The 23,739-nt window shown below is 40.2% G+C and overlaps 3 protein-coding genes and 1 long non-coding RNA gene across 5 annotated transcripts; 2 read left to right on the plus strand and 2 right to left on the minus strand.

The window, feature by feature from the left end:
- The first annotated feature begins 676 nt into the window (after positions 1-676).
- Positions 677-14,201, plus strand: LOC143907394 (UPAR/Ly6 domain-containing protein crok). The gene is made up of 5 exons (XM_077424171.1): positions 677-821; positions 1,625-1,748; positions 1,995-2,742; positions 7,940-8,101; positions 8,847-14,201. The coding sequence occupies exons 3-5, from the start codon at positions 2,673-2,675 to the stop codon at positions 9,107-9,109; spliced, it is 495 nt and encodes a 164-aa protein (XP_077280297.1). The 5' UTR covers positions 677-821; positions 1,625-1,748; positions 1,995-2,672; the 3' UTR covers positions 9,110-14,201.
- LOC143907398 (uncharacterized) lies at positions 3,138-8,840 on the minus strand. The gene is made up of 3 exons (XR_013259842.1): positions 8,618-8,840; positions 7,845-8,119; positions 3,138-7,674 (listed from the first exon to the last, which is right to left on the minus strand). It is a non-coding gene; the product is annotated as an uncharacterized LOC143907398 (long non-coding RNA).
- A 2,182-nt stretch (positions 14,202-16,383) lies between the features above and the next one.
- Positions 16,384-19,375, minus strand: Gcl (germ cell-less). Its single transcript, XM_077424145.1, has 8 exons — positions 18,974-19,375; positions 18,682-18,805; positions 18,000-18,096; positions 17,511-17,880; positions 17,125-17,403; positions 16,821-17,039; positions 16,651-16,741; positions 16,384-16,569 (listed from the first exon to the last, which is right to left on the minus strand). The coding sequence occupies exons 1-8, from the start codon at positions 19,117-19,119 to the stop codon at positions 16,444-16,446; spliced, it is 1,452 nt and encodes a 483-aa protein (XP_077280271.1). The 5' UTR covers positions 19,120-19,375; the 3' UTR covers positions 16,384-16,443.
- A 722-nt stretch (positions 19,376-20,097) lies between these two features.
- Positions 20,098-23,532, plus strand: Mppe (Metallophosphoesterase). 2 transcript variants are annotated; one of them, XM_077424160.1, is made up of 7 exons: positions 20,098-20,584; positions 20,812-21,021; positions 21,142-21,322; positions 21,398-21,529; positions 21,606-21,740; positions 22,065-22,296; positions 22,374-23,532. In XM_077424160.1, exons 1-7 carry the CDS (start codon positions 20,568-20,570, stop codon positions 22,544-22,546), a joined length of 1,080 nt encoding a protein of 359 aa, XP_077280286.1. In that variant the 5' UTR covers positions 20,098-20,567; the 3' UTR covers positions 22,547-23,532. The 2 variants fall into 2 exon arrangements, with proteins under 2 accessions (XP_077280286.1, XP_077280287.1); XM_077424161.1 differs by having other exon boundaries at positions 20,100-20,584; positions 21,142-21,304.
- The last annotated feature ends 207 nt before the right edge of the window (positions 23,533-23,739 follow it).

The raw sequence follows: 23,739 nt of genomic DNA on the forward strand, positions 1-23,739 counted from the left end.
ATACAACTGTCGAGTTCGTCTTATCAACACTCCGCGTTGATTGGTTGGTTCTAAAAGTAAAGCCTTGTGTACATACACGATGAAATCGGTCCGGTCCGAGTTTCGGTGTCTACGATGCAAGAACTTGGTCCAAGTTTTGGTTTAAAAAAGCCAATGAAACTGCTGCTTCTCTGTGTTTTAGTTTTAATCGTAAGGCCGTAAGAAAATAGACCACGCACACTTGATTATTCTTCAAGCGCGAGGAGAATAATCGACTGTGATTGGTCTATTTTCTTACAACCTTACGATTATGACTAAAACTTTGTTAGGGTTGATTTATAATAGCCGTAACCGTTGATTTAAGCTGTAATCTTTAAAAAATTGACTAATCACAGTCGATTATTCTTCTCACATTCGACTGTAATTGGTCAATTTCTTAAAGATTACGGCTTAAATCAACGGTTACGGCTATTATAAATCAACCCTTTTACAGAAAAGCAGCAGTTTCATTGGCTTAAACCAAAACTCGGACCGATTTCTAGTATCGTGTACACAAGGCTTAAGAGCCAATCACGTTCGACTGCTACTCGGCGCCGGTTTGGTCTGCTGAACACGACCAATCCCCAACCCGTAGTGTGATACAGGCTTTACGCTCGGTAATGGTTCGTGTCTTTGCTACGATTCGTGTCCGAACTAAAGACGTTTGTATTACCGACCGAATTCTATATCTGTCCCTTGTTTGTATAGACAATGATGAAAGACAAGGATAAACATGGTTATAGGTTATATAATTTCTTCGAAGCTCTCATTTTTATTCCAGGCTTTCAATCTCTATTTCAAAGGTACGTTATTGTTTGCGCACGTCTTCTGAAGGGTGGGATACATTTCGTTTCGTAACGTATTACTTATACAACTGTTTATATTAGAAAATAAGGTAACAGCATTTTTAATTTTTTTCAATTATTACTAATTATTTTACATTCCCACCCTTCATTAGTACCTATACTTTACTCCCGTAAAAGGATTTTGCGATCTATAAAGCCGTTTCAAAATTAGACCTTTGACTGTAATTGTCGGTAATTGAGTCACTTTAGCATCTCCTCGCTGTCTGTAATACCTACACTCGTTTTTAACAATATTTACTTCGTATAAAAATTCTACAACTTTTGATGTTACAAAATGAGGGTACAGGTCCATTCAGTAGACATCAAGGAATATCATACCGTTTGTAGAATTAGGCTGAGACTCCAAACAAAAAAGTTAAGCGAAAAGTACGCGTACGTGAACGTAATTATATCTATATGAACGTAATGAGCTTGCTACAACACTTCATTTGGAATAAATTATGTCGTAAGTTACTTACAGAAGTAACGCTCGCGTAAACTATTGTAGTATATCTACAAAATCTCTGCATGTATAATCTATAGTTTTAAAATTATCAGAATTAGTTGGCAGGACGTTATATTTTGTTTTTCTCTAACAAAATGAGTGTACGAGCCAGAAACATATAATACAGAGCAAGTTGTCTTCTACAAAGTTTATAATTTTTTTTATAAAAAAAATAATATAATTTTTTAAATAAAAATTATTATGATTTTTAAATTATATTGTGATATAAAATTATATTATGATATTTTGTTGACAGGAATATAAATCGAGGAAATTAGGACGGTACGTGTGCGAACGTGGCAAATGGCAAAGTACCGAGAAGCCGATAGTTCTAAGCGGAAACTGCCGCGAGATATCGTAGCACGTTGTAAAGGATGCAGGTATGTATTATATGTATATAGTATATATGTATGTATAGAAAACTAACTAAAATTAAAATATTCGGTAATCAGCCGTGAAAAAACACGCACGGAATAATAATTTTGAAATAGGATATATTTTTTTTAACTTTATTCAAACCGGAGGCGCCGTGTTCTTTTTTTAAATATTTCTACTAATCTTTTACACTGCTTAATTAATTACAAAAATTATGAAATTTATAATTATACCAATATAATATTTTTTAGATATTCCGAATTGATTCTTATTGTGTCTTTAACTGATGTATCGCGAACCTATCTCTTCAACACGAGACTTCGAGGGGTCGAACGAAAGTGTATCGCGGCGAATCCAGGGGTGCGCACCCCCGAGCACCCCCGAGCACCCCCGAGTGGCAACGTGAGGTCGTTTGGAAGGTGACGAGGGAAAGGAAAACGGCGCGGCGCGTGCACCATCGACGAATGCATCGGCGCGGCACGGTACGGCGGCGAGCGCATCGCGGGGGAGTTCGAAGAGGGGGTGGATCTGCCGCATAGCGTGAGGATATAGAGTGCCGAGGGAAACTCGGTGACTCGGTCGCGTAACGCGCGTCAGCGTCAGTCGGTTGCTATGCGTCCGGGTGAGGTGGCGAACGCGGCGCGCGACCCGGATCACCGTCCCTGAAGGGAACGGAAGTGTCCGCGCTCTCATCCCGGCCGCTTGACGCGGGAGGCGGCGACGGCGGCAACGACGACGACGAGGACGACGGCGACGACGACGACGACGACGGCGAGAGGCGAACGCGTACACTCGCACGCTGTCCAATCCTTTCCCCGGCGACGGCGACGACGGCGACGGCGACGGGAGCACCTATCGTGCGGCGACGCGATTAGACACCCCCCGCCGGGCACGAGCCACGAGCACATGGTCCGGCGATCGCGACGATCATGATCGCGTACCGAGCCGCGCCGATCATCGGCCTCGTCTTCGTCGTCCTGGCGGCCACTTTCGATCGCGGTGAGTGCCGATCGAAACTCGGCAATCGTCCGGCGGTTCCGTTCGCGGAAACAGAGGAGGCTCTCCCGGGAACAGCGATCGATCACCCGTTCGCGGAACACGCTCGATTGAAGCGGCGCGGCGCGAGGGCCTCGATCCCGCGACAATCGAAAGACCGAAATTTCGCGCGCGGTTGCGAGAGCGATCCTTCCTATTTTCATTATTTTGCACGCCCGATTCTTTACGATAAATATGAGGTATTGATGTAGGTATTGATGGTAAAATGACACGAGTGACGATTCTCATTTGGGACTGGGAAAAGAACAAACTTATCTCGAGAGACGGAAACTCCCACTTTGAGAAATGCATTTGATATTTTTACATGCTTTTACTTCGTTTTACAAAATATTGATAACTATTAATAAGAAATATTTTATATTTGAAAGCTATTATAATTGCATTGGCAGTCGATGCAGCTTTAATACTGCGTAAAATAAATGAGTGTTTTAAGCGCGTTCTTTTAAAGATAGGTCGTCTCTCTTGTAGTCATCTCGTTCACGGAAATTTAATTATTGAATTTTCACAGAAATTGGATTTCACTTTCCGGAATAGCGCTGAAACAAGTTTGAAAGGCAGTTTAAAACCGCTTATACATATATGATAGACTGACGTCCTTACGAAGGTTCTACATCGTCTAACTCGCGTTAGTTTCGCATCAATGCGGTACTTCCCGGGAAAATACAGGAGATTGTTCGACAAACGTACAGAGAGAAGTTTAATGTTTCCCAGGGGAATGTACAGGATTTCGACAGGCACTTGGAACTTTCAGTGGGAAAATTGAGCGAGAGGCTCAAGTAGAAGCCCCCGTTAAGTTCGTCCTTCTCGCACGAACTTAATTCAACATACTTACTTGATATAAATCGGACTCAATTGCCACTTTTGAACATTGCCTCGTCCGAAAGCGTAGGAACGATCGATGATACGACCTCGTGCACTTTATTCAGGGAAGGAATGAGGAAAGGAGTCGTATATACATCACGGGCGCAATGCAGAGGCGATGGCAGGGAAAGTTACCGCCGTAAATGAGCCGCCCAGACGGAGACGTCTCGTCGGGGTGGTTGTAAAAGGCCAGATAAGCACACGAAAGTTTAGAAGATGTTCAACCCTTCGTGATCCAAGTTAATCTCGACGCGACGTTAAATCATCTTTTTTTCCCCCTTCAGCATCTCGAGATTTTGTAGATTTGTTCAATATTCTAGGAATGTATGCGCGTGAAAGTAAAAACGTGTTACATACGGTTTAAGAAGAAGTTCCGCAATTTTCGAAATTCTAATCTTCTAATCTTGAATAATTCAAATCTTGTAAAACTCTCGCGGGATTTCTCTGTCTTTTTACTAATATTTTAGAGAAATTCTCTTTGCGACGCGCGTTATCGACGTAACGATTCGTATTTGCGATATTTTATTTAAATTTTCTCACGTGTGTGTCTCGAGCAAGCAAGTGTTATATTTTATATTATTTATTTATGACTGTGCAAACAGATCTAGTTGTAGCAACTTGCAGACAATTTCTCATGAATGAAATACAGAATGTATCTTTATACGCGAACCCCGAGAACAATACTGTTACAATTCAAAATTTCGCAATTTTTAGAAGAGAAAAAACAAATTTAATTCAATTTGTTTTAAATTGTGATATAATTAACGCAAAATTATTTACGATATTTTATTATAATGAACTTATACTGTTTCTTGAACAAATCTGTGATTTATTTATCAGTAAACTTGTGATATATTATTCGTTCAGGAAACTGCAACATAACACCGGTTTAGATTAGATTAAAAAAATAACACCACTTCCGTCCGTTGCAACGGATTTAGATTTGCGACGCTATTATAGCACATATAGATAACATTTTATGCATACTTTTTACGGGCTTAACTCAAAATTAAAATTTTTCGAGTTGTGACAGTATATACTCTTCTCGGGTACATTGAGATACACTGCTAGTGCCACGGATAAAAAATTAGGTCATTTAAAATGAACTTATCGCGACGTTCTAAATTCTTAATGTTCGAAATTTGAGATTGGTTTCAATTTCTTTTTATATCTTTTTACATCCGTTTATTTTAACGTTTACAAGAAGCAATCGGGAATCAAGAAAAGCATCTCCTACATCATTGATAAACCCCTTAAAATTTAGATACTTCGAGACACTTTCTCTTCTCTCGTTCAATTTTAGAGAAATGTCTCCCAAGCCCTTTTAATTCATCTATTTTTCAGGGTGGATTGGAAGGCAATAACTCGTTTCCTCTTTCGGTCAGCCCTTTTTCGCATCCTTCCACGGATTTCGCAAGAAGACAGCGATATTTAGCATCGCTGGCGGTCATACGCGGGTATTATATCGTTAGCAAGAATACTGGTCGGCGAATTCCTACAACGGTAGCACTTGTGGTTCTTCGGGCCGCGAAGATGGGCGTACGCGATTGTCAAATCGAATCCTATTACACCGTGCTAGAAAAATATCGCGATAACTCCGCTTGCCGGGAATGTCAAATTTACCCAAGGGTATTTACGGAATGATCATCTCAGTATCGCTCAAAGACGAATTAAGAAAAGAAATTGTCTGTTTGTCGCGGCTTTAGCGAGATTATAAAATAATGTCGTTTAACCTTATTTGATCGTATATCCACAATTTTATTGAAAACAGATTATTTTAGGACGATATGGAACTTTATAAAATTGCATTTGTGCAGAATGATGAAAAATTATTACGACAAAACGACACGTTGCATATCTTGCGCTAAGCATCTTTGAAAAATTTGCATATATTTGTTCTAAAATTTATTGCATTATTTATAGCGCGCGATTGTTCGTTTAATTAAGAATCAAACGGTCTTCTTTTTTTTCCAGAATTAAGTTCTCGCCAGACGCGGCCTGGTTTCGCGTTAAGTAAATTCGCGTCGCCGCGCCGATGAATCGGGCGAACTTCGAACGAGCTTTTCCCTCCGTCGACGTTTGTCGATACACATCCGGCGACGCTTCGACGGCGGAAAAGTCGAATCGGGGAAACGACCACAATATAGATATTCGTTTCCCTCCGCGTCTGACAGAACACGATCGGAGACGCGATGTCGCTATATCTTCCTGCGTCGGGACGATCGTTTGCTTGCGGTAGACGTAACTTTCAGCGGCGCAAAGGTGAAAGATGAAAGTATTCGGACGAAAATGACGTAACTCGATCAGGACTGTCTCGACGCGGGATTTCGTCGCTTCCGGATTTCTGCAGCGATCGCGCTGTGACGGACCCTAGAGGCCTAGATGATAGACCACACCGAGTTAGATAGTCGATCGTTAACGCGCTCAGCGCGAGAATTACTCGATCGGTCTCCCTCCACCCGATCGAAGTAATTGCCGATACGAAATTAACGATGGCATCGGCAATCCGCGCACTACTCGAGATATCGCGGATGAATCCGATGAATGCGCTATATCCGACAATTTGTTGAAATTTAGGGTAGCGCGCCTACACACGACAGCCAGATCGTCGCGAGGGCTATCGAGCGACCCACTTTCTCCTTCTCCGACCCCTTTCCTCTCACTTACCGCCCCCACACGCCCCTCTGCTTTGCCCCGTGTACTCTCGATACACAGTTTTTGTTTATCTCGCTTTTCTTATCTCACGATGGCATTGTTCCTTTTTTCCCCTATTTTTATACTCTATTTCCCTTTATATCCTTTCTCTTTTCTTTTAAAAATATATTTCCAGTTCTCTAATTATATACAGCACATTATCTATCTCTATGTCGTGGGATCTAAAGAGAACTTTAGATCCAGAAAGTTGAAACGTTTGTTTTATTATTTCTGATGAAAAGCTAATTTGTTTACCTCGAGAAAATAATGGCGAAGTTTTAATTAGCAGACTTTTACTTATTTATCTATCCAATATTTTCATTGATATTTTCATATTTATCTCATTTTGCGCGCGCGTTTCTATATATTTTGGAGGAAAATGCATGCAGAAGCGACGTATGTTCAGTTTCGTTAACGATGAATAAACTTTTGTCAAATAACGACCATTTATCCGAATTTGTCCTTATTTCGCGGGCAAATGCAACTGCATAATGCAAACGAAATAAACCATATAGATTCACTCAAATTATCTGTTGTCGATGAAATCCGCGTAGCGTAGAATAATCCAATTGTGAATTTGGTTTCAATGAAATTTGGTTCTCTTCTAAGTTTGACGAGATACTGCTTTCATATATTTAAGTATCAGAGTTTTATTCACCGTAATGAAACTTTTCGACATGCACGCGTTCGATTTTATTTATAACAATATTTAGAACATAAGAAAATTTCTTTTACATAAATTTTTATGTATTATCCAGAGTACAAAGATTTGTTGAAATAACAGGAAGTTAAGTAGCAACACATAATAATATCCTGCTTTGTTTTAGAATGCGTTGGTCTAAAAAAAGATATAACACAGAAATAGCACAATAATATAGTAAAATAGAAAAGAGGTGCATAAAGAAGAAGAGAGGATAGCTCGAGCGAAGGTCGTGTGCGAAGCGAATTGATAGTGAAGTTCACGTCGTTCAATGTTAATATAGCGGCGGTGGTGAAGTGGTATGAATTCGTTACTTATATTTGTTCCCAATCGCCCGATTACGGTATCCGGTTGTAAGAATTCGGATTCTTCGTATCGATCCGCGAGAGACAGCTGAGTGGTAGAGGTCTTCGCGTGCGTCTTGCCCCGCTGTTCGATATCAGCTGGCGCCGTATCAGCCTGGCTGGTTCCGGTATATAGCCGTGGGATGCGCACCGGGACGCGCGTGCCAATGTTACGTCACAGAAGGGCGAGACGTGAACCAGACCTTTTCCTCCCCCCCAGATTTGATTCTCATCGCGGCTGACGTCCGTTGATTTCGTCGGCGAGATCTCTGCTCTCTGAAATACGACTCCTTAAAATATTCATAAAACACAAAGGGAGGGAGAAGATTTTAGCTGGACCGTTAATCCTCACACCGCGATCTTTCGTATATAAACGCGCAAGATCGAGTCGCCTCCGTTTAAGTCGCGTTGCAGTATCACACAGTTAAAGTTTCACAGATACATACCTTTAGGGATTTAGGGGAGACGATTTTACTCGATCTTAATTCGAATCCGAGGCGAACGCGAGTGGTGATCGAGTTCTTTTTTCTTTTGATTTCAGGTGAAGCGATAATATGTTATCAATGCAACAGCGAGTACGACCCCAGATGTGGCGACCCGTTCGATTCGTACAGTTTGGGGACTGTGAACTGCAGCTTTCAGCCTCGTCTGGAGCATCTCAGCCACTTAGAGCCTACTCTTTGCCGAAAAATCAGTCAAACAGGTGAAACCTCGCTTGTTTCTATAACACGCACATTTGATAAATTAAGCTTCGACCGAAATTTTGAAAGTTTCATATTTGTCAAAGTAGTCCGCGCTTATCAGTCCTCCATTTAATTTAATTCCACATTTAATTAATTTGGAATTATTAATTTTTCAAATAGCAGCTCGTAACCGTAACGATTCGCCGTATGTTTTTAAAAATTCGATTCGTCGTTATTTAATGAAATGCCATTTATATTGTGACATCCTACGCTCACATTACGTTTTATAGATAATACGTAATAGCGTTGCAATAATATCACTTTGATGTTATAACTGATATAGCTCTAACAATTCGTTAATGCAATAGAACGGAAATCGTCAATTATTTATACATGAGCTTTTTCATTCGGAATTAGTCGACTCTAAATCTAAAGAATTCATCTGTCATTGAGCGGCAAAGAACAAATTCAAAACATAAGCGACCGCACGTTTAAAGTCTATCTTAGATTTAAAGTTTAATCTAAGTTTATCTTACATCTCTAAACAATTCTTAATCCCTAATGTCCATTTCTATCAATGCAGATTAATTTTGATCTTGGTTCAATTCCATTTTGATCTCTTTCTGACTTTTAGAACTAGAAGAAGATGAAAAGTAAGTTGAATCAAGATTAAAATTAATTTGCATAATGTGGAAATAAACATAGCGGAGCGAGGGGGTTCAAGTAGAGAGTTCAGGTCGATACTGATCCCCGTTACTGTTGCAGTGTACGGCAAGGTGAGGGTCGTCCGCAGCTGCGGCTACATCACGGACGAGAAGGACAACGGCGAGTGCCTTATGAGGAGCGGCACCCACGATGTGCGCGCGCTATACTGCTCGTGCACCGGTGATCTGTGTAACTCCGTCGAGAGTCTCCGCACGCCGTCCCTACTGCCACTGGCGTCCCTCCTGACTGCCGTGCTGGCGACACCGAGCCTGCTCCTATCGTGCCCGACCGCGCCGCTCCGTATCTCTCTCTCGACGACCTAATTCTGCCTAGTCTCGTTCGAGTCGCACCCCGAGGATCCCTGAGACTCTATCCCTTTCCCCCTCCGGCCCGTCGTCGCGCCGCCACGGACCGTTCGTATCCCAGGACTCGCAACCGACCTTCCCTGTCGATCGTTATCGTCAATTTTCCTCTATGGATTTTCCCGATCACAAAGAGAAGATCGCGAAAGGCCGAGGGAAAAGGATGTTTCGACTTTCAGTATCGTAATTACCGGCTTTCTGCCTAATTAAACCGCGCCGGACAATGATAGAGACGCGTCGATCATCTCTACGTACGTCGCTAACGAAAAAAAAAACCTCGCACCCCGAGCGATCGAATTTTTTCCCTCTTCTTGTCCCGAAGTAGCCGGATATCCGATATTGTACAACGAATCCGACTCGAGATTGTATTGGTTTCGCGACGTGAGTTTCGAAAACTCCCTCCGGCCGAATTTCTCGCGCGTTTGTAACCCGCACGAAGGCCTTGATGACGCGACGAGGGATGAAAGACGACGCACGCTTCGCGATCTTCTCGTGGATAGTTACGAATTTCCATTATTAACGAAGAGATTTTAGATCGACTCCCTCTTCCCCCCCCCCTCCGACGGTGTCTTTGACTGCGGACGGTCCGTAACATAGCCAGATTAATTAACGTAGCGTAACGGTGATAACTGCCAGATGCGCGAGGGCGACACTTCAGTAGTATACATATCTCTGCGAAAAAAATGAGAGAAAACGCAAAAAACGATACGACGGCCTCTGCGTAAAAGAAAGAAAAAAAGATTTCAAAATCGATCACCTCTCGTGTTACGCCGGTGTATCGCGCGCTCGTCGCGCAATTTTCATTCGGGTTCAAATCCGCTGTCGGACAGAGGATATTTTTTGCACAGGTAGATTATGAGGAATCGATTAAGAATTCTTTCTGCAACCAATTTACTGATCCCTCTCTCATTGTTCTAAACGTGTTCAAATTATCCTCTCAACGTACATTAAAAAATTAATTCTCCAGCAACGTTAATGCGATCTCTTAAATGCGAACTGCGAGGTCTCGCAGTTCTCTCGCGAGAAGAAGATTGAGGAAATCGTGAATCTCTGCAGAACGCATTCCCATCGATTCCTGTCGATTCGCCTACTTTCGTAAACGGGAACGAGCCGAATATCATCTTATCGCGCGCGACGAGCGTGAATATCGAGGGTGAGAAGGGCGCAGCAGGGGAGGCAGATATGTCTCACGAGAGAATTTATGATTAGTAAAAAACAAAAAAAAAAGAGTCTCACACGATAACAAGTAAAATGCAAAGTAGCGGCATCGCGATAACACATTTTCGCACCCCGCGCCTGTTACCCGCCGAACACTGATTGGCGTGTCTGTGCATGAGTCTGTGCCTGCCCGGTATGTGTGTACGCATTAATTACGACGTACGTATACGCACGCGAAGTAAAAAGTAACATAAATAAATATATTTTGTTGTCGAAAGCCTAAATGGAATTGCACGCGAGATCGACGGGCATATGCTTATTTCTAGAGGTGCAACGACACACATAGCGTTCGCGAAACGGAACGGGATATTTAACACGAGACGTATCCACGTCGCGTCGCATCCATTCGGTCTATTTCAGTATTATTTATCGCGCATCGTAATTCAATCGTGATATAATTATATAACATAGTTTTTTCTATTTACATAAAACGTTTGTGAAACGTCCGATTAAATTATTATCAATTTATACTCAGAATTACAATTTAATTGTACATCATCATAATAACAATGTACATACAAATTGCATAACTAGATATTATAATTTATTCAAATGACAAATTTAATAATTATTTTAAATTTAGTAGGAAGCAAAAACTCACGATGATGTAAAAGATTAACGACGTCGACAAACAATTGTTTTATCGAGAGATTATGATCGCTAATTTATTGGAAAATTGTTACGTTCATCTGGAGCTCTCTCCATTCACTTGATATATCTATTCAATTCAATCGTCACATTATATCGAGTTTTTCGAACTAAACTGAACGTAATCTGAACGGATACGACGTACCGCTTCTTTAAACGGGTCTACGTATAAGACGAGCTGTGTAAAGAACGGGGATAGGTATAATATATATATCGACGATATGTCGGGAGAGACCTCGCAATTTAGATGCTGTAAGAATCGAAGGTCCGCCGTCGCGTCCACGATTATTCCGTGTTTCGCGGAACCTTGCAATAAATGTAGTTTAAGCCTGAGTCACCTGAGCGTACAATAATCGCCGTTCGGTATGCGTTTCTTCGAATGCTTGGCATGTTTGCGCGTCTGTCTGTGCAATAATTAATTGAGCGTAACGCTAAACTCGACAGCTCAATTAGGGTCGGTTGTTGCACCTTCGAGTGTCCGATAATTTACCAACCAAAGTCTTCTCTGTCTCGTTTTAGAACGCGTGCATGTTTCGCCGCTAATATAATAGACCCAGGGATCAGTTGAAACCGACGTTGGAAAAAAAACCGGCTCTCAATAATTCGTTGTTGCTCATTTTGCCTTGTGGCTGATAGAAGGGAGAGGCTGATAAAAAAAAAGTGTTCGGTAAATACAGGATGTTCGGTGATAAGCGCGTCGTGGTGAACGGCGGTCCAGGTCGGAAACTGAAGCTCTCTTTCGTTGCCGAAATTCAACGAGGTGTTACACGTTTTTCTCACGATTTTTGGAAATTTATGTTAAATATCATTAAGTCGAGATAATGGTGAAAATTTTTCTTAGAATTTCTCATAGAATATTTTTCAGGACTTTTATATAAAATTTATAACTTTTTTAAAAATTTCTCAAGTTTTTTTGGAATTGGAATATTATTTCGAAAGTCTGCAATCTTCTACAACATGAATTACGTGAATTCTGAAATATTGTAAGACTTCTCGTTCTATAATTTCTAAAGAAAGTTTATAAAATCTGAAAAAGTTTGATATTTTTTTAGAAATCTTCACAAAATAAAATATAAAAAATATTGAATTTTTTTTCACCAGGAAAATCCGTCGAAAGTCATTTCTTTTCACAACTCAGAACCTACTCATGATATTTTTAAGAAGGCGTTATATTAGCAACTGCCATATGTATATGTGCCTAAACTGCAATAATCGAACATCCTCTATAATACTGATGCTAATAATAATAGTAATAATGATGGCAACATCGCAGCAACGTGCCGGCAAATGTAACGAACGAGCAATAACATATAATGACAAAGTAGATGGTTTATTGACAAAAGAAAGAGAGGGAGAGAAATTATAGACGAAGTAGGTGCGCTTGATCAATATAAATTATGTCACTCTAACAGCCCTGCAAAGTGATCATCTCTATATAATGTTGCTGTTACCACCTGTCGTCGCCGTTATCGCCATCGATATGGTCGCTATTAACTACCCCAGTCAGCCAAGTCTGTTAAGAACAAATTTTGCGAAGTTCTCTGTTACAAATTTTGTCGGCAAAAAGATTTATATAAATTCGATACAGCATCTGGCGTATACAATGCTCGTTGGCAGAATTGTAGCGATATTTGTCAATAAAATACGATGGAAGATTGATGGTCGAAATCAAGTGGATGTTGACACGTTTTCTGCACAGCTTAATGTAGACGGAACTGAAGCAGAAAATCTCTGCGTTCGACAGATTCCGCTTGGTTTCTTGCGGTCGAATTATGTCAGCAGGTTTATGTCCATTTCTACCAATGTATTAACTTTTCCATAGATTAACTTTTCTTCTTGGTTTAATTTATCTTTTATCCTCTTCTAGTTCTAAGCATTAGAAAAAAAATAAAAAGTAAGTTAAATCGAGATCAAAGTTAATCTGCATTGATTGAAATGGACATTAGTCGGCAAAATACGAGCTTAACGCAGACGCGGGTGATGCCAATTTGCCAGCGATTTCCGATCGAATTTGCTATCAATCTGCTCCCACACACTGCGGACAGTTTGCGCTTACTGGGATATCACTATCATCACTTACTATTACTATTATTATTATAGTTATTGTTAGTACCGTACATTACCGACCCGTTGTTACAAATAATACCGCTAATAATTATTATTAGAGCGCAAATGTGGCAACAACCGTGACGGACGTGATGGTACCGATAAGATTGGAAACGAGGGGGAATAAAGATAGGGAAGAAAGGGAGAAATCATAACGTGGATATAGAAGAAACGATTTTAATTCTGGCAATTGTCACAGATTATAAATTAATATAAATCACGGTTCGCCAGTGTGTTAATTCTTCTGCGACATAATTAACACTGAAATATCACGCGTGTGATCTTCGTTAATTTACAATCTTTCCACCTGACATCAAACTGATCGTCCTGCGATTGTCCGCGACTCCCTTCTTCCCTGTTATAGAATAATTAGAACAAGATAAACTTTTTGTTATCAGATTTGCATGAAAAGTCGGTTGCGTTAATCGGGGAAAAAACTAACCGTATCGCTTACAGTTCATATTTTATCGTGGAAAGAATTTTATTCAGATCTTATCTTTCTTAGACAGATCCTTGCGTGTAGGAAAGACAGTAATAGAATAAGATCGCGATTGAAATATCCTTATAGGTACATCGATGCTGTTTTTTATGTTTCCTAATCATTCTACAACGATGGATATGTTTATTTGCGCGCTTTCGCAACTGATTTCATATGTAAATCCGATAGAGAGAGATTTACTTCCAAGAAGAGCTCTCTTTCGTCTCCTTCGTCGTTTCGAGATTGACTTTTATTCGATGGGATATTCTGGGACAGCCCAGACAATCGGAAGAAACGTGGAGTTCTTGTTGTTGAGACGATTCGCCTCGTACTTCTTTGATATATGTCGCAAATAACAATCGGTTGTAAGCGATTGGAAACATCGTCGTTGCGCGACAACTGCGGTTTGTTATATTTTCAGGGTAACTTACGACTAAATGTTCCGCAATTATTTATTGTATTAAAAACTGTATATAGAACAGTCATCGCGATCAATTAGCGGGAATCGCTCGAACATTAATTTCGCGATCTTCTCCGAGCGAAAAAAAAATTACCGTAGTTGCCGAATGATCGGATAAAATTCTATTGCAAAAAAAAAAGAAAGTAAAAGTTATAGAATAGGAAATGTCAATCTATACAGTTAATACAAAAAAATAGCTGCCGTATCTTGAAAGTAGCGACACAGTTATTATAATATAATATTGTAAAGAGTATCGCGTGTAATAAATTGTTATGTAACAGTTTCTTTAGTTATAGGTCGCTGTTTTCAAGCTGGAGCAATATATCTCTCCATCGAAACGTCATGCTTTAAATTACGAAAATTAATGACACGTCGCATCGATTGAAATCGGCCTGGTTATCTTCCCGAAAAATGTGAAATTTACGAAATTCTCCGATCTTTCGTACGACTGCCGTTGCTGCCTGCGACACGTATCGAGAGAATGCGATGTATCTCAAGCCTCATTGAACATGTTCGTAATGATCATCGTTGAGTGACATTACAACATCATATATCATGTACAGAGAGAAAGAGAAAAAAGTATTCTGCCAATAATAAAAGTGTTAAACGATTAATAAAAGTGGCATGTGTTCGTCGCATGAATTTTCACCTTCCTCCATACGTTTAATATGTCGCAAAGATTCTGTCAAACAAAAAAGATGGAAGCTGTGCGACATTCGTTTCCAAAATTTACGCGAAAAATATTACTAATCGATAAGATTACAGTAACTTCTTACACAAGCGTCGAAAAGATCGTTTTATAAAGGTAGGTGACATGGGAAATCGCATAAACTGCGTGTTTACATTTTTATTATAATTTCACCGAACAGCTGTCGTAGTAAGAAAACCTTTTTTACAAAAGAAAATGCTACAAAATTTATCTTAGTATTATGAAAGTTAGTTTGCTTATACACATTAGTTTCGCCCTTTTTAATAGATATTAAAAAAGCACCAGAATATTATCGAAGAAAAACTCTTTGCTGACAGGAAGACGGAAGAGCGTTCGACCATTTCCCTATATAACGCGTTTAAATTAAATATTGAAGTTTCTTTCTCTCAATTGTTTTCTTACGAATAGAGGATACAACGTAAAAAAAACACGTAAAATTATTTTCAAGTTCTTCAGTTGTTTTTAAAAAACTTTGAAAAACGTAAACAAAAATTTAATACTACAATAATGATATACGAGATGCGAACAGTCTTGCAAATAAAATGATACGATCATTATCGAAGTGTAAACTATTGCGAACTAAAAGCGTGTGCAAAACAGGTAACTTCATTTGCTTGTACCTTCGATCTCGATAAACGCTCCAAGTCTTTTTTCCTTCGATATCGATTAACTTTAATTATGGGTTCTCCGTTTCTCGCTACTCGACTACGGAAAAAGATAGGGAGATTGTGCAATTGTAGTCAAAGTCAATGGACATTGAAAAAAAAAAAAATATCAGTCCTCGTCTAATAACCATCTAATAGAATTATTTGGTATTGCAAACTTGCATACAAATCAATTACAAAAAACCAATCAAGATACTAAACAGATAAGCGGAATTTTGATTGATTGCATCGTATCCAACTTATCAGGCTATAACTGATGCAATTTTAATCAGTCGAAACGTGTTTAGAAACAACCACATTAAAACATCATTTAATAGCGTTAATATACACCGCACCGCGATGTCTCTCAATATACGAAGGAAGATTAAAATCTACCTAGTGACTAAAGCTTGTTGGAATGACCGCTATAATTAATGTGAACTACATCAAATGCATCAACCGTATCAAATGCATTAATTAATGTACACCGATGTACACTGATATACAAAAAATATGTCGAAAGTTCCGTTCCTACCGTGTTATTTTTATATAATGGCCGATTCTTTAGCCAATTTAAAGATGGTTTTTTTCTTATTAAAAATATTGAATTGCATATTTATATTTTCCACAATTTTCCAATATTATATGTCGCAATACATAAAATTTAAATTTTACTAAAGTTGAAATTATTGTAAAAGTATGATTTTATCTATTTAGATGATATAAATTGAACTGTCTATTATTTGTTGTTAATTTAAAAATTATAAAACATTTTCATTGAAAGATCAACTCCAAATTGACTAAAGAACTTGTTAAAAATGAACAAAAGAATATATTCTGTGTATCTCCATAAAGAAAAAAGTGTCTACTGGAGATCCATGTCTCTTTCTATTTAAGTGTTGTGCCAAATAGTAACGTGTGCCTACGAACTTCGTCTAACATTCGTAATTAAATAGATTATGTTACAAAGCGTCAATTGGATCCCATGGCCTTTATCTTTACATATTCATAGAGCATTACATTCTCGAAGTGCTAAGTATCCGAAAGTATGACGGTCGTTGTGTCTTCTTCTCCCAATGTCAGTGGAGTGACTAGTTGCATGTTAACCGATACGTACAGAGGATAACATAACTGTTTGTCCAGAGTCATTATCTCGTGCTGAAAATATTAATACGTGACGTAATGCGCACCATATAAATTATATAAGAACGCATGCCGTTGTTTTCAATGCTGACTTACTTCTGTGTTCCTCCTCAAACGTAATCTTAACATACGCGAGTCTTGGACATGTTTTACTTGACGTTGTTCATTCAGTGAAAATAGACAGACTCTGAAAAAAATTTCATATTTCTGTTATTAACTTCGATCTAAAAGTATTGAATCAATCAACTGATAATCTTAAAGCTTACTTTATCAGAATTTTATGCTCTTTGTGATTTGCCTTGATATGCTCACAGTCTAATCTGTGGTTTCTTTCAATCCGCAGGCTAGTTGTGTCTAAAGTCATTAGTAAATCTAGTCCATAATGGAATGCCTTCCATCTCCAAATGTGTTCGCCTGGCTTCTCGACACATCTGCCGCACCGAAAGCACTCCTTGGAAAATTCCTCTTCCGTCATTTGCGCCGGACTGCACGTGGAGCAGAAAATACGTAGTTCCGTCTATATTGATTCTATTAAAAAAGAAAAATTTAATTGCAGCACTTGTAGCCTACCCTCTGTCTTTATTTCCATCCACTCTTAACAAGTGAAGCCACTGTTCTCTGTAAGCACCGTGCAGCCAGTCTGGTGGTATTAAATTATCACTGTATAAAATCTTGTCGTCTTGTTCATGTAACAGCAGATATTTCATCCTCAGGGCTTTGAAAGGCGCTGCATATTCCTTGCCCTCTTCAGTCGTTAAAAACGGCTCGGTCCACTTGTGATTTTTAAAGTAGTCGTCAATTTTTAGCGTCTCCTCGTAATTATACAGTGTGCATAGGTGTGCAAATAACCTGGAAATAGAGCAATCACATATAATTACACAACAAACACAGAGATTCCATTACTTGTTACTTTCAGAAGTCAAATATGGATATCTGTATCGCATTTGCAAACGTACCACAAGCGTAGCATCATGTATATGCAAAACTCTGTTTGCAAAACAACCAAATCAGGACTGGCGACCAATTCTGTCATCAAGTCTGGCAAAATTTCCTTCAAAAAGGACGGATGTCGCCATCCGTAACCCAACAGATTGACTTCCAGCCATCGTTTCGCAGCTGCTTTCACCGTGGGCACACCATACGACACAGCTACGTTATAATACGACACAACAGTCTCACTGTTCGTAGTCTCCACCATTATGTCTACGCACTCGTCTATTAAGCCTTGCAGCTGAAACAGTGTAGACGTTGCCAGAATAGAAACCACGTCTTTCGGCTCCAAACTGACCTCGTCTTGATACAACGAACCCAATACCACGGACAATGCTGGAACAATTCGAGATATTATTTCTAGACGGCGCGATATAAATCCTTTCACATATTATTCTTCTAGTTATTTTTCCGCAGAGTAATTTGTACGTTTTAATTCCACGACGCGTCCTTACAATTTATCGTAATATTAGGATCCGTGATTTCGACACTGATGACTTTTTCGTTAGCCTCTCTCCAAGAACCGGAAAACATACTAGCAAAATATGGACTCTGAAAAAAGAACACATTTTTCTTCACATATCCTAAACTTACATACCGTTGACTAAAACCACGAATGACTAATTTGAAATCGACATTATAAACATCTTAATGAAAATATTACAACAAAATATTAAAACGGCAGCATCAGTTTTTTAATATTACAAGCTGTTAAAATGTATAACTTTTTACAATCAATAATTGCAAAATACAAACTAAGAAAGTTTCATTTCTCCTTTAATTTCAACAAAGTTTGCATCCAAGATTTCTATATCCAAAATTTAATATAAAAAAAATAAAAAGCCGTAGCAGGTGATGAGACACCGTCGAATTTCAATCAAATAATAATTCATCGATGGGATCTGTTGTTGATTTAGTTGCTTTCCATTTACATCAAAACTCAGATAATTCTCACTTGTGACGTCATTCTGTCTTTATTATTCGTTAATTGCCAAAAAGGATAGAACGACGTCACAAATGAGAATTATCTGAGTTTTGATGTAAATGGAAAGCACCTATTTTGTGTCTCTTAAAGAAGACAACGGAGAGGGGGCTCGCGCGCGCGCGCGCGCGCGCGCGCGTAGGGATGAGTCATACCTGACTAATATAAACTTTGTGCAATCTCCATGCACGTCCGAGTATGAGGACAGTTATGTCACTGCCTTTCTCCTCTTGGTACAGGGTCTTGTATATGTACTGCGCCGTTGTCAGCAATTTTCTCCTGCGAAAAAGCACACGCGGAAGGTGTAAACGCCGAAAACTCTCCCGCGCGACGGTCGTGCGGGTCGTGTCGTCGTCGAATCCGCGGCCGAAGCGCGAGAGTGAGAAGAACGTAGAAAATTAAAAAACGCCCGCGGGACCGGACCGGAGAGATCGACCGAGAGCTTACTTTTTCGGCGTGTGCAGCGTCCGCTCGATGTAATCGGACTCCGACTCGCAGTCGTACTCCTCGATGTACTTGCGCTTGCAGCCCCGGTACACATTGTGCACGGCCAGGTTCGACATCGACGCGAGCCTGCTCGCGTAGCCACCCATCGTTCACGGCGACCGCGATCGCGCGACGCGCTGCGGGCGCTGACGTTTGTTTTCCTCCGCTTTCTTTTCCAGTCTCTCTCTCTCACGTTTCCACGACGCCGCGCGTTGTTCTCCCACGACGATCGCGCGTCCTCACTCGACTCCCGTTGCCGTCGTCGTCGTCGTCGTCGTTCCGCGGTTCGTCGTTCGTCGTCCTCGCCCCCTCCAGGAGCCGAAAAACCGAACCTGTACAAGCGCGTAGGTGTAAGTACTGGCGGATGGGCGGAAGCGAGCCGCGGACGGCGCATGTAAACACTCGACATATGTTGCGGCCAGGGCCGACCATTGACGAGGGCCCGCCGGAGGGGGGGGGGGCTCCCGGCAAGCGCGTGTCAAGGATTCACGAAATTGACATGGGCCCCAGTCGTCCACGGTGTTTAATAAATATTTTACACGTCTATAATTATACGTCTATAATAAATATGTAGATAATAAATATGATTATTGCCTACCATAGATCCTTTCCTGGTGAAAAAATTTCTTATATTTCTTTCTCCGAAATTTTCTAAGAATTTCTCATATGTTTTTAGATTTATGAAAAATTCTGGAAAAAATATGTCAACTTTCTCAGATACTTTGGAAATAATTGGAAAAGGATTTTCGGAATACTCCGGCATCCGAATGAAAGTTTCTGACAAATTTTCAGATTTTCACAAAAGATGCGTTGCCAGGGGGAAAATCTAAAATATTTCATTAATATTTTATCTGAGTATTTCTGAAAAGCATTCGTGTAAAAAAATCTGAGTCTTAATCAAATTTTTATAAAAATCCTGATTAATAATAAAAAATTCCGAGACACTTTTCTCTCTCCACCAAGATATACTAAAAAAAAAACAACCTATTTTATTTATTATTCAATTTTCTTGTTATAACAATTTGAATTTTCAACGCGGCTTTTGCAGCTCTATTTCGCGACGCCGCGTCGCGTTGCCGTGCCAGTACCCAGTACTGTACTGGCAGAAAATATGACGCAGCCTAAACCGAATGAATGCAGTATATTTAAAGTAAACAATCCTTTTTTTCCAATCATGATCGCGCAGACCGATCGTCGCACGTTTCGATAATTACCTTTAACAGCCTAAAGAACGCGGGTCCGTGTGCCCGAGGGTTTCAGGGATCAATAGCGATAAGATAGTGGAGTAGAAAAGTTATGCTCGCCTCGTGTTATACACGGCCGCATAACCTCTCGTAATATTATCACGTGCCAAAAACTGGAGCAGCCAGTTGGAGAGAGCAGACACGGCGAGATGGAAGTAATCCTGTCCCAAACGTATTAAAAGGAAAAGAGTCACGTTGTGCCAATCCGATCCGATTGCTATTGAAACTTATGATATCGATGAACGAATTCTCAGGTCTGCGTCATTGAGTTTTTTTACCCAACGCGTTGTACAATGCTATAAATCACAGAGATGTTACGACGAAACAGGTATTCCACGCAACGTAACGCTTCGTTTTCCAACAAGCGACGCGAGTCGACCCACACACGTCGCGTTCTGTGTCTCTCTCTCTTTTTTTTTTTGCCAATAGATAATAAAAACAGAACGATGACACTTAGGTCGACTCGCGTCGCTTTTGTTAAGAGTTACTTTTCAATGCGACATATTGTGGAAAAAAGTAGACGTATAGATGATTAACAATCTACACTATTTACAGGTTGAAGCACCGAGTAATATCCATTAGCGTCATTATTCTCGCGACAATATTTTACAATGAATTTCTCGTATACGAAGTACAAAAGCTCAAGTGGGCCATGCGCGAATGCTCCGAGTGCGTTAAGATTCTTCTTGTCGCGGACCCGCAGATACTCGGTGAAAAATATGAGAATTACTTTGGCTCGTGGATAGCGAGATGGGACAGCGATAGGTAGGTCCAGAGCGAACGTCTATTAATTTTACTATGTAATCAAACGCTACACGCGGATCGTTTGTACCCTGTCGAGATAAATCCTGAGTTTGATCTCATAGCGTTGTGCTCTTTCACCAGGTACTTAGAGAAAACTTTTTCGAGAGCGATGAAGTTTTCTCAGCCACACGTCATTGCCTTCTTAGGTGATCTCATGGACGAGGGTCACGTAGCTAATGCAGAAGATTTCGATAGGTACAAGAGGAGACTGGATTCAATATTTTCGATGCCAGACGACATAATGGTATTTTACTTTGGTCGTGTAATATATTTTGTTCTCTTTTTTTCTTCCTTCTCGAAGAGAGCGCGTTTCATCATCGATCTTGTTTCCTTTTAGAAAATTTACTTGCCGGGCGACAATGACATCGGCGGCGAGGACGATCGGGTTTCCGCCAACATCCACAAGAGATTCAATTTTGCATATACTCAGCCGGACACGTTGGTGTACAAGACCGTCACCTTCTTCAAAGTAAACAAAAATTCTCGAACTCTGTACGATCCTCGCGATTATTAAGAGATAGATACACGAATATTATTCGTTTTAGGTAAACAGATTGACGCGCACGATTCCGGAAGCACCGAAGGATGCATTTCTCAACGATTACGCAGAAAGGAATACGACCAATGTTATTCTTAGCCATATGCCTTTGCTGTTTACGCCCGGGAGTTTCGTGCAAAATGTACGGTCAGGCCTTACGAATCCCGCGGGGAGGATTGATCCGCACAATCCTTTGGATTTTAACAAACCTACGGACTCAAGTTCAACACTGCGGACACACACACTCACACACACACACACATACAGTGACACGCTACATACACTCAGAGACACGCATTTCCGACTTTGCATCTTAGTATTGTTTGATATTTGTGCTTTCGTAGACTTTGGCCGTATCAAAGCCGATTGAGGAATCGAGTGCCAGATCCTGAAAAAGAAGAGGAATCGCGGAAGAAGAAAACTTACACGCGCTTGACGACTCACTCTGCGCCGTTGTCTGTTACAGGTACTCAAAGAATTGTCGCCGCAGGTCATTTTTACCGCGCACGAACACAAAGCGATGCACATAAGTCTAGACACGGCGACGGATCAGCTGAGCGACGTTTGGATCCTGCCGCCATACGAAACGCCTCTGTACCAATTAAGAATGGACGTAGGCGACATTCACGAAGTACAAATACCGACTTGTTCCTACAGAATGGGTACGCCGCACATGGGTTACGGGCTCGCCTACATAGGTACGAATCCTTCAATACGTCAGTTATCGTCAGATCTTCTGAGATCTGTCGTTACATGATGCGCACGTGTGTTGCAGATACTCAAGAGAAGACCGTCGAATTCACGATTCTGTGGTTGCCAGGCAGATTCCCGCAGCTGCGTGCTTACGTGTTTATCGGTATACTGGTCATTGTACTTGCCATTTGCTGTTTCCTCTCAGGCTGCTGCGTAAAAAGCTACGCGACTTACACTCGTATACCTTCCGTATAGGATTAGCGTTCAAATCAGAAGTACTTACGCGTTTAAACGGTGAATTAACTTGGCGTTGTGAATTAGGTACAAAGATCCGTCCAGATTACATGGTTCTCCAACCGTCTGTCTTAAATCCCGAGGGAAACGAGAGTAATAGCTGTTTACTAACTTACCACGTTGAGACAACTGGGTTACAACGACACTTATTTAGCTCTGAAAAAATTTAGATCTCTGAGGTAGGACGCTTTTAAGAAACCTCCTTACCTTTCTGCGAAGTTACTTACGACGAATATATTCATTTGCCTTAATCATCGTCAGACAAGACTCAATGCAATGCCAAATATTCTATCGAACAATAGCGCTGGCTTTGGGCTCTGTATACTTTGACTGATATCTGAATTATAATTCGAGTGACTTGCAAAATCTAAGCAAGATTCATCGTAAGCTTAGATTTAACGTAAAGGAACAGATGACAGTGAATTCTCGTAAGAGCGTTTAAGTTATTACGACTGAAATGTAGTCTGTATTCCTGATTTCCTTCGGTATTCTAAACGACTGTTTTTTCAGCCTTAAAGTCAGCGCGGCGTAAAATTATTATTATTATTATTATATATAGCGATATTTAATATAAATCTCGATGTTCTATTGTGAAATCTTTGTGTGTACACGTAAACGTGACATGCCAAACGTTTCACATATATCACTGTTACTTAAACGATCTCTCCCACATTGGGTAGCACGAAGAGAAAATCTATATCTTTAAATCTATATATTATTCTGTGCAATGTCAATAAGGTAATAGAAGAGATTATACTCTCTCTCAGTTGACGAGATAAGAGATTTTATTGTATCACGTTACACAAAGTACAGAAATATCTATATAAGTAAGAATTGTTGAGCAAGAGAGCGCGTTTTAGACAGAGATGTGAGATGAGTATATTTCTCTGTGGACCCGTATACACACAGTATTTATCTGAAATAAAGTGTCGAGCGTTGAGACGTGAGCAGACGTGAGTCTGGTGAATCTGTTGTATATCGCCTTTATAAAATATTTTATTTTTATGTTTACATCTTACATCTTATTATTTCGTTAATTAATATTAACGAAATGACAATCTTTTGGACGATTTTTCGAGGAAAAATTCGCCCTCGAAGGACTTTATTAAAATAATGGTCTGTAAAATATATGGACCACGTGGCTGGGTTACCAC

The sequence above is a fragment of the Temnothorax americanus genome, unplaced genomic scaffold (genome assembly GCF_048541705.1).
Source record: "Temnothorax americanus isolate GAGA-0224 unplaced genomic scaffold, ASM4854170v1 Scaffold8, whole genome shotgun sequence".
NCBI classification, from domain to species: Eukaryota; Metazoa; Arthropoda; class Insecta; order Hymenoptera; family Formicidae; genus Temnothorax; species Temnothorax americanus.

What these genes read in the sequence shown, in the direction of transcription:
- LOC143907394 (XM_077424171.1), top strand. Translation starts at nt 2,673, where the DNA reads ATGATCGCGTACCGAGCCGCGCCGATCATCGGCCTCGTCTTCGTCGTC. An exon ending in GGCGGCCACTTTCGATCGCG is followed by an intron (nt 2,743 to 7,939) that starts GTGAGTGCCGAT and finishes TTTTGATTTCAG; the next exon opens with GTGAAGCGATAATATGTTAT. An exon ending in CCGAAAAATCAGTCAAACAG is followed by an intron (nt 8,102 to 8,846) that starts GTGAAACCTCGC and finishes TTACTGTTGCAG; the next exon opens with TGTACGGCAAGGTGAGGGTC.
- Gcl (XM_077424145.1), bottom strand. Translation starts at nt 19,119, where the DNA reads ATGGGTGGCTACGCGAGCAGGCTCGCGTCGATGTCGAACCTGGCCGTG. An exon ending in ACGCTGCACACGCCGAAAAA is followed by an intron (nt 18,806 to 18,973) that starts GTAAGCTCTCGG and finishes GCTTTTTCGCAG; the next exon opens with GAGAAAATTGCTGACAACGG. An exon ending in TCCTAATATTACGATAAATT is followed by an intron (nt 17,881 to 17,999) that starts GTAAGGACGCGT and finishes GAATTGTTCCAG; the next exon opens with CATTGTCCGTGGTATTGGGT.
- Mppe (XM_077424160.1), top strand. An exon ending in GCGAGATGGGACAGCGATAG is followed by an intron (nt 21,022 to 21,141) that starts GTAGGTCCAGAG and finishes CTCTTTCACCAG; the next exon opens with GTACTTAGAGAAAACTTTTT. An exon ending in TGGTATTTTACTTTGGTCGT is followed by an intron (nt 21,323 to 21,397) that starts GTAATATATTTT and finishes GTTTCCTTTTAG; the next exon opens with AAAATTTACTTGCCGGGCGA.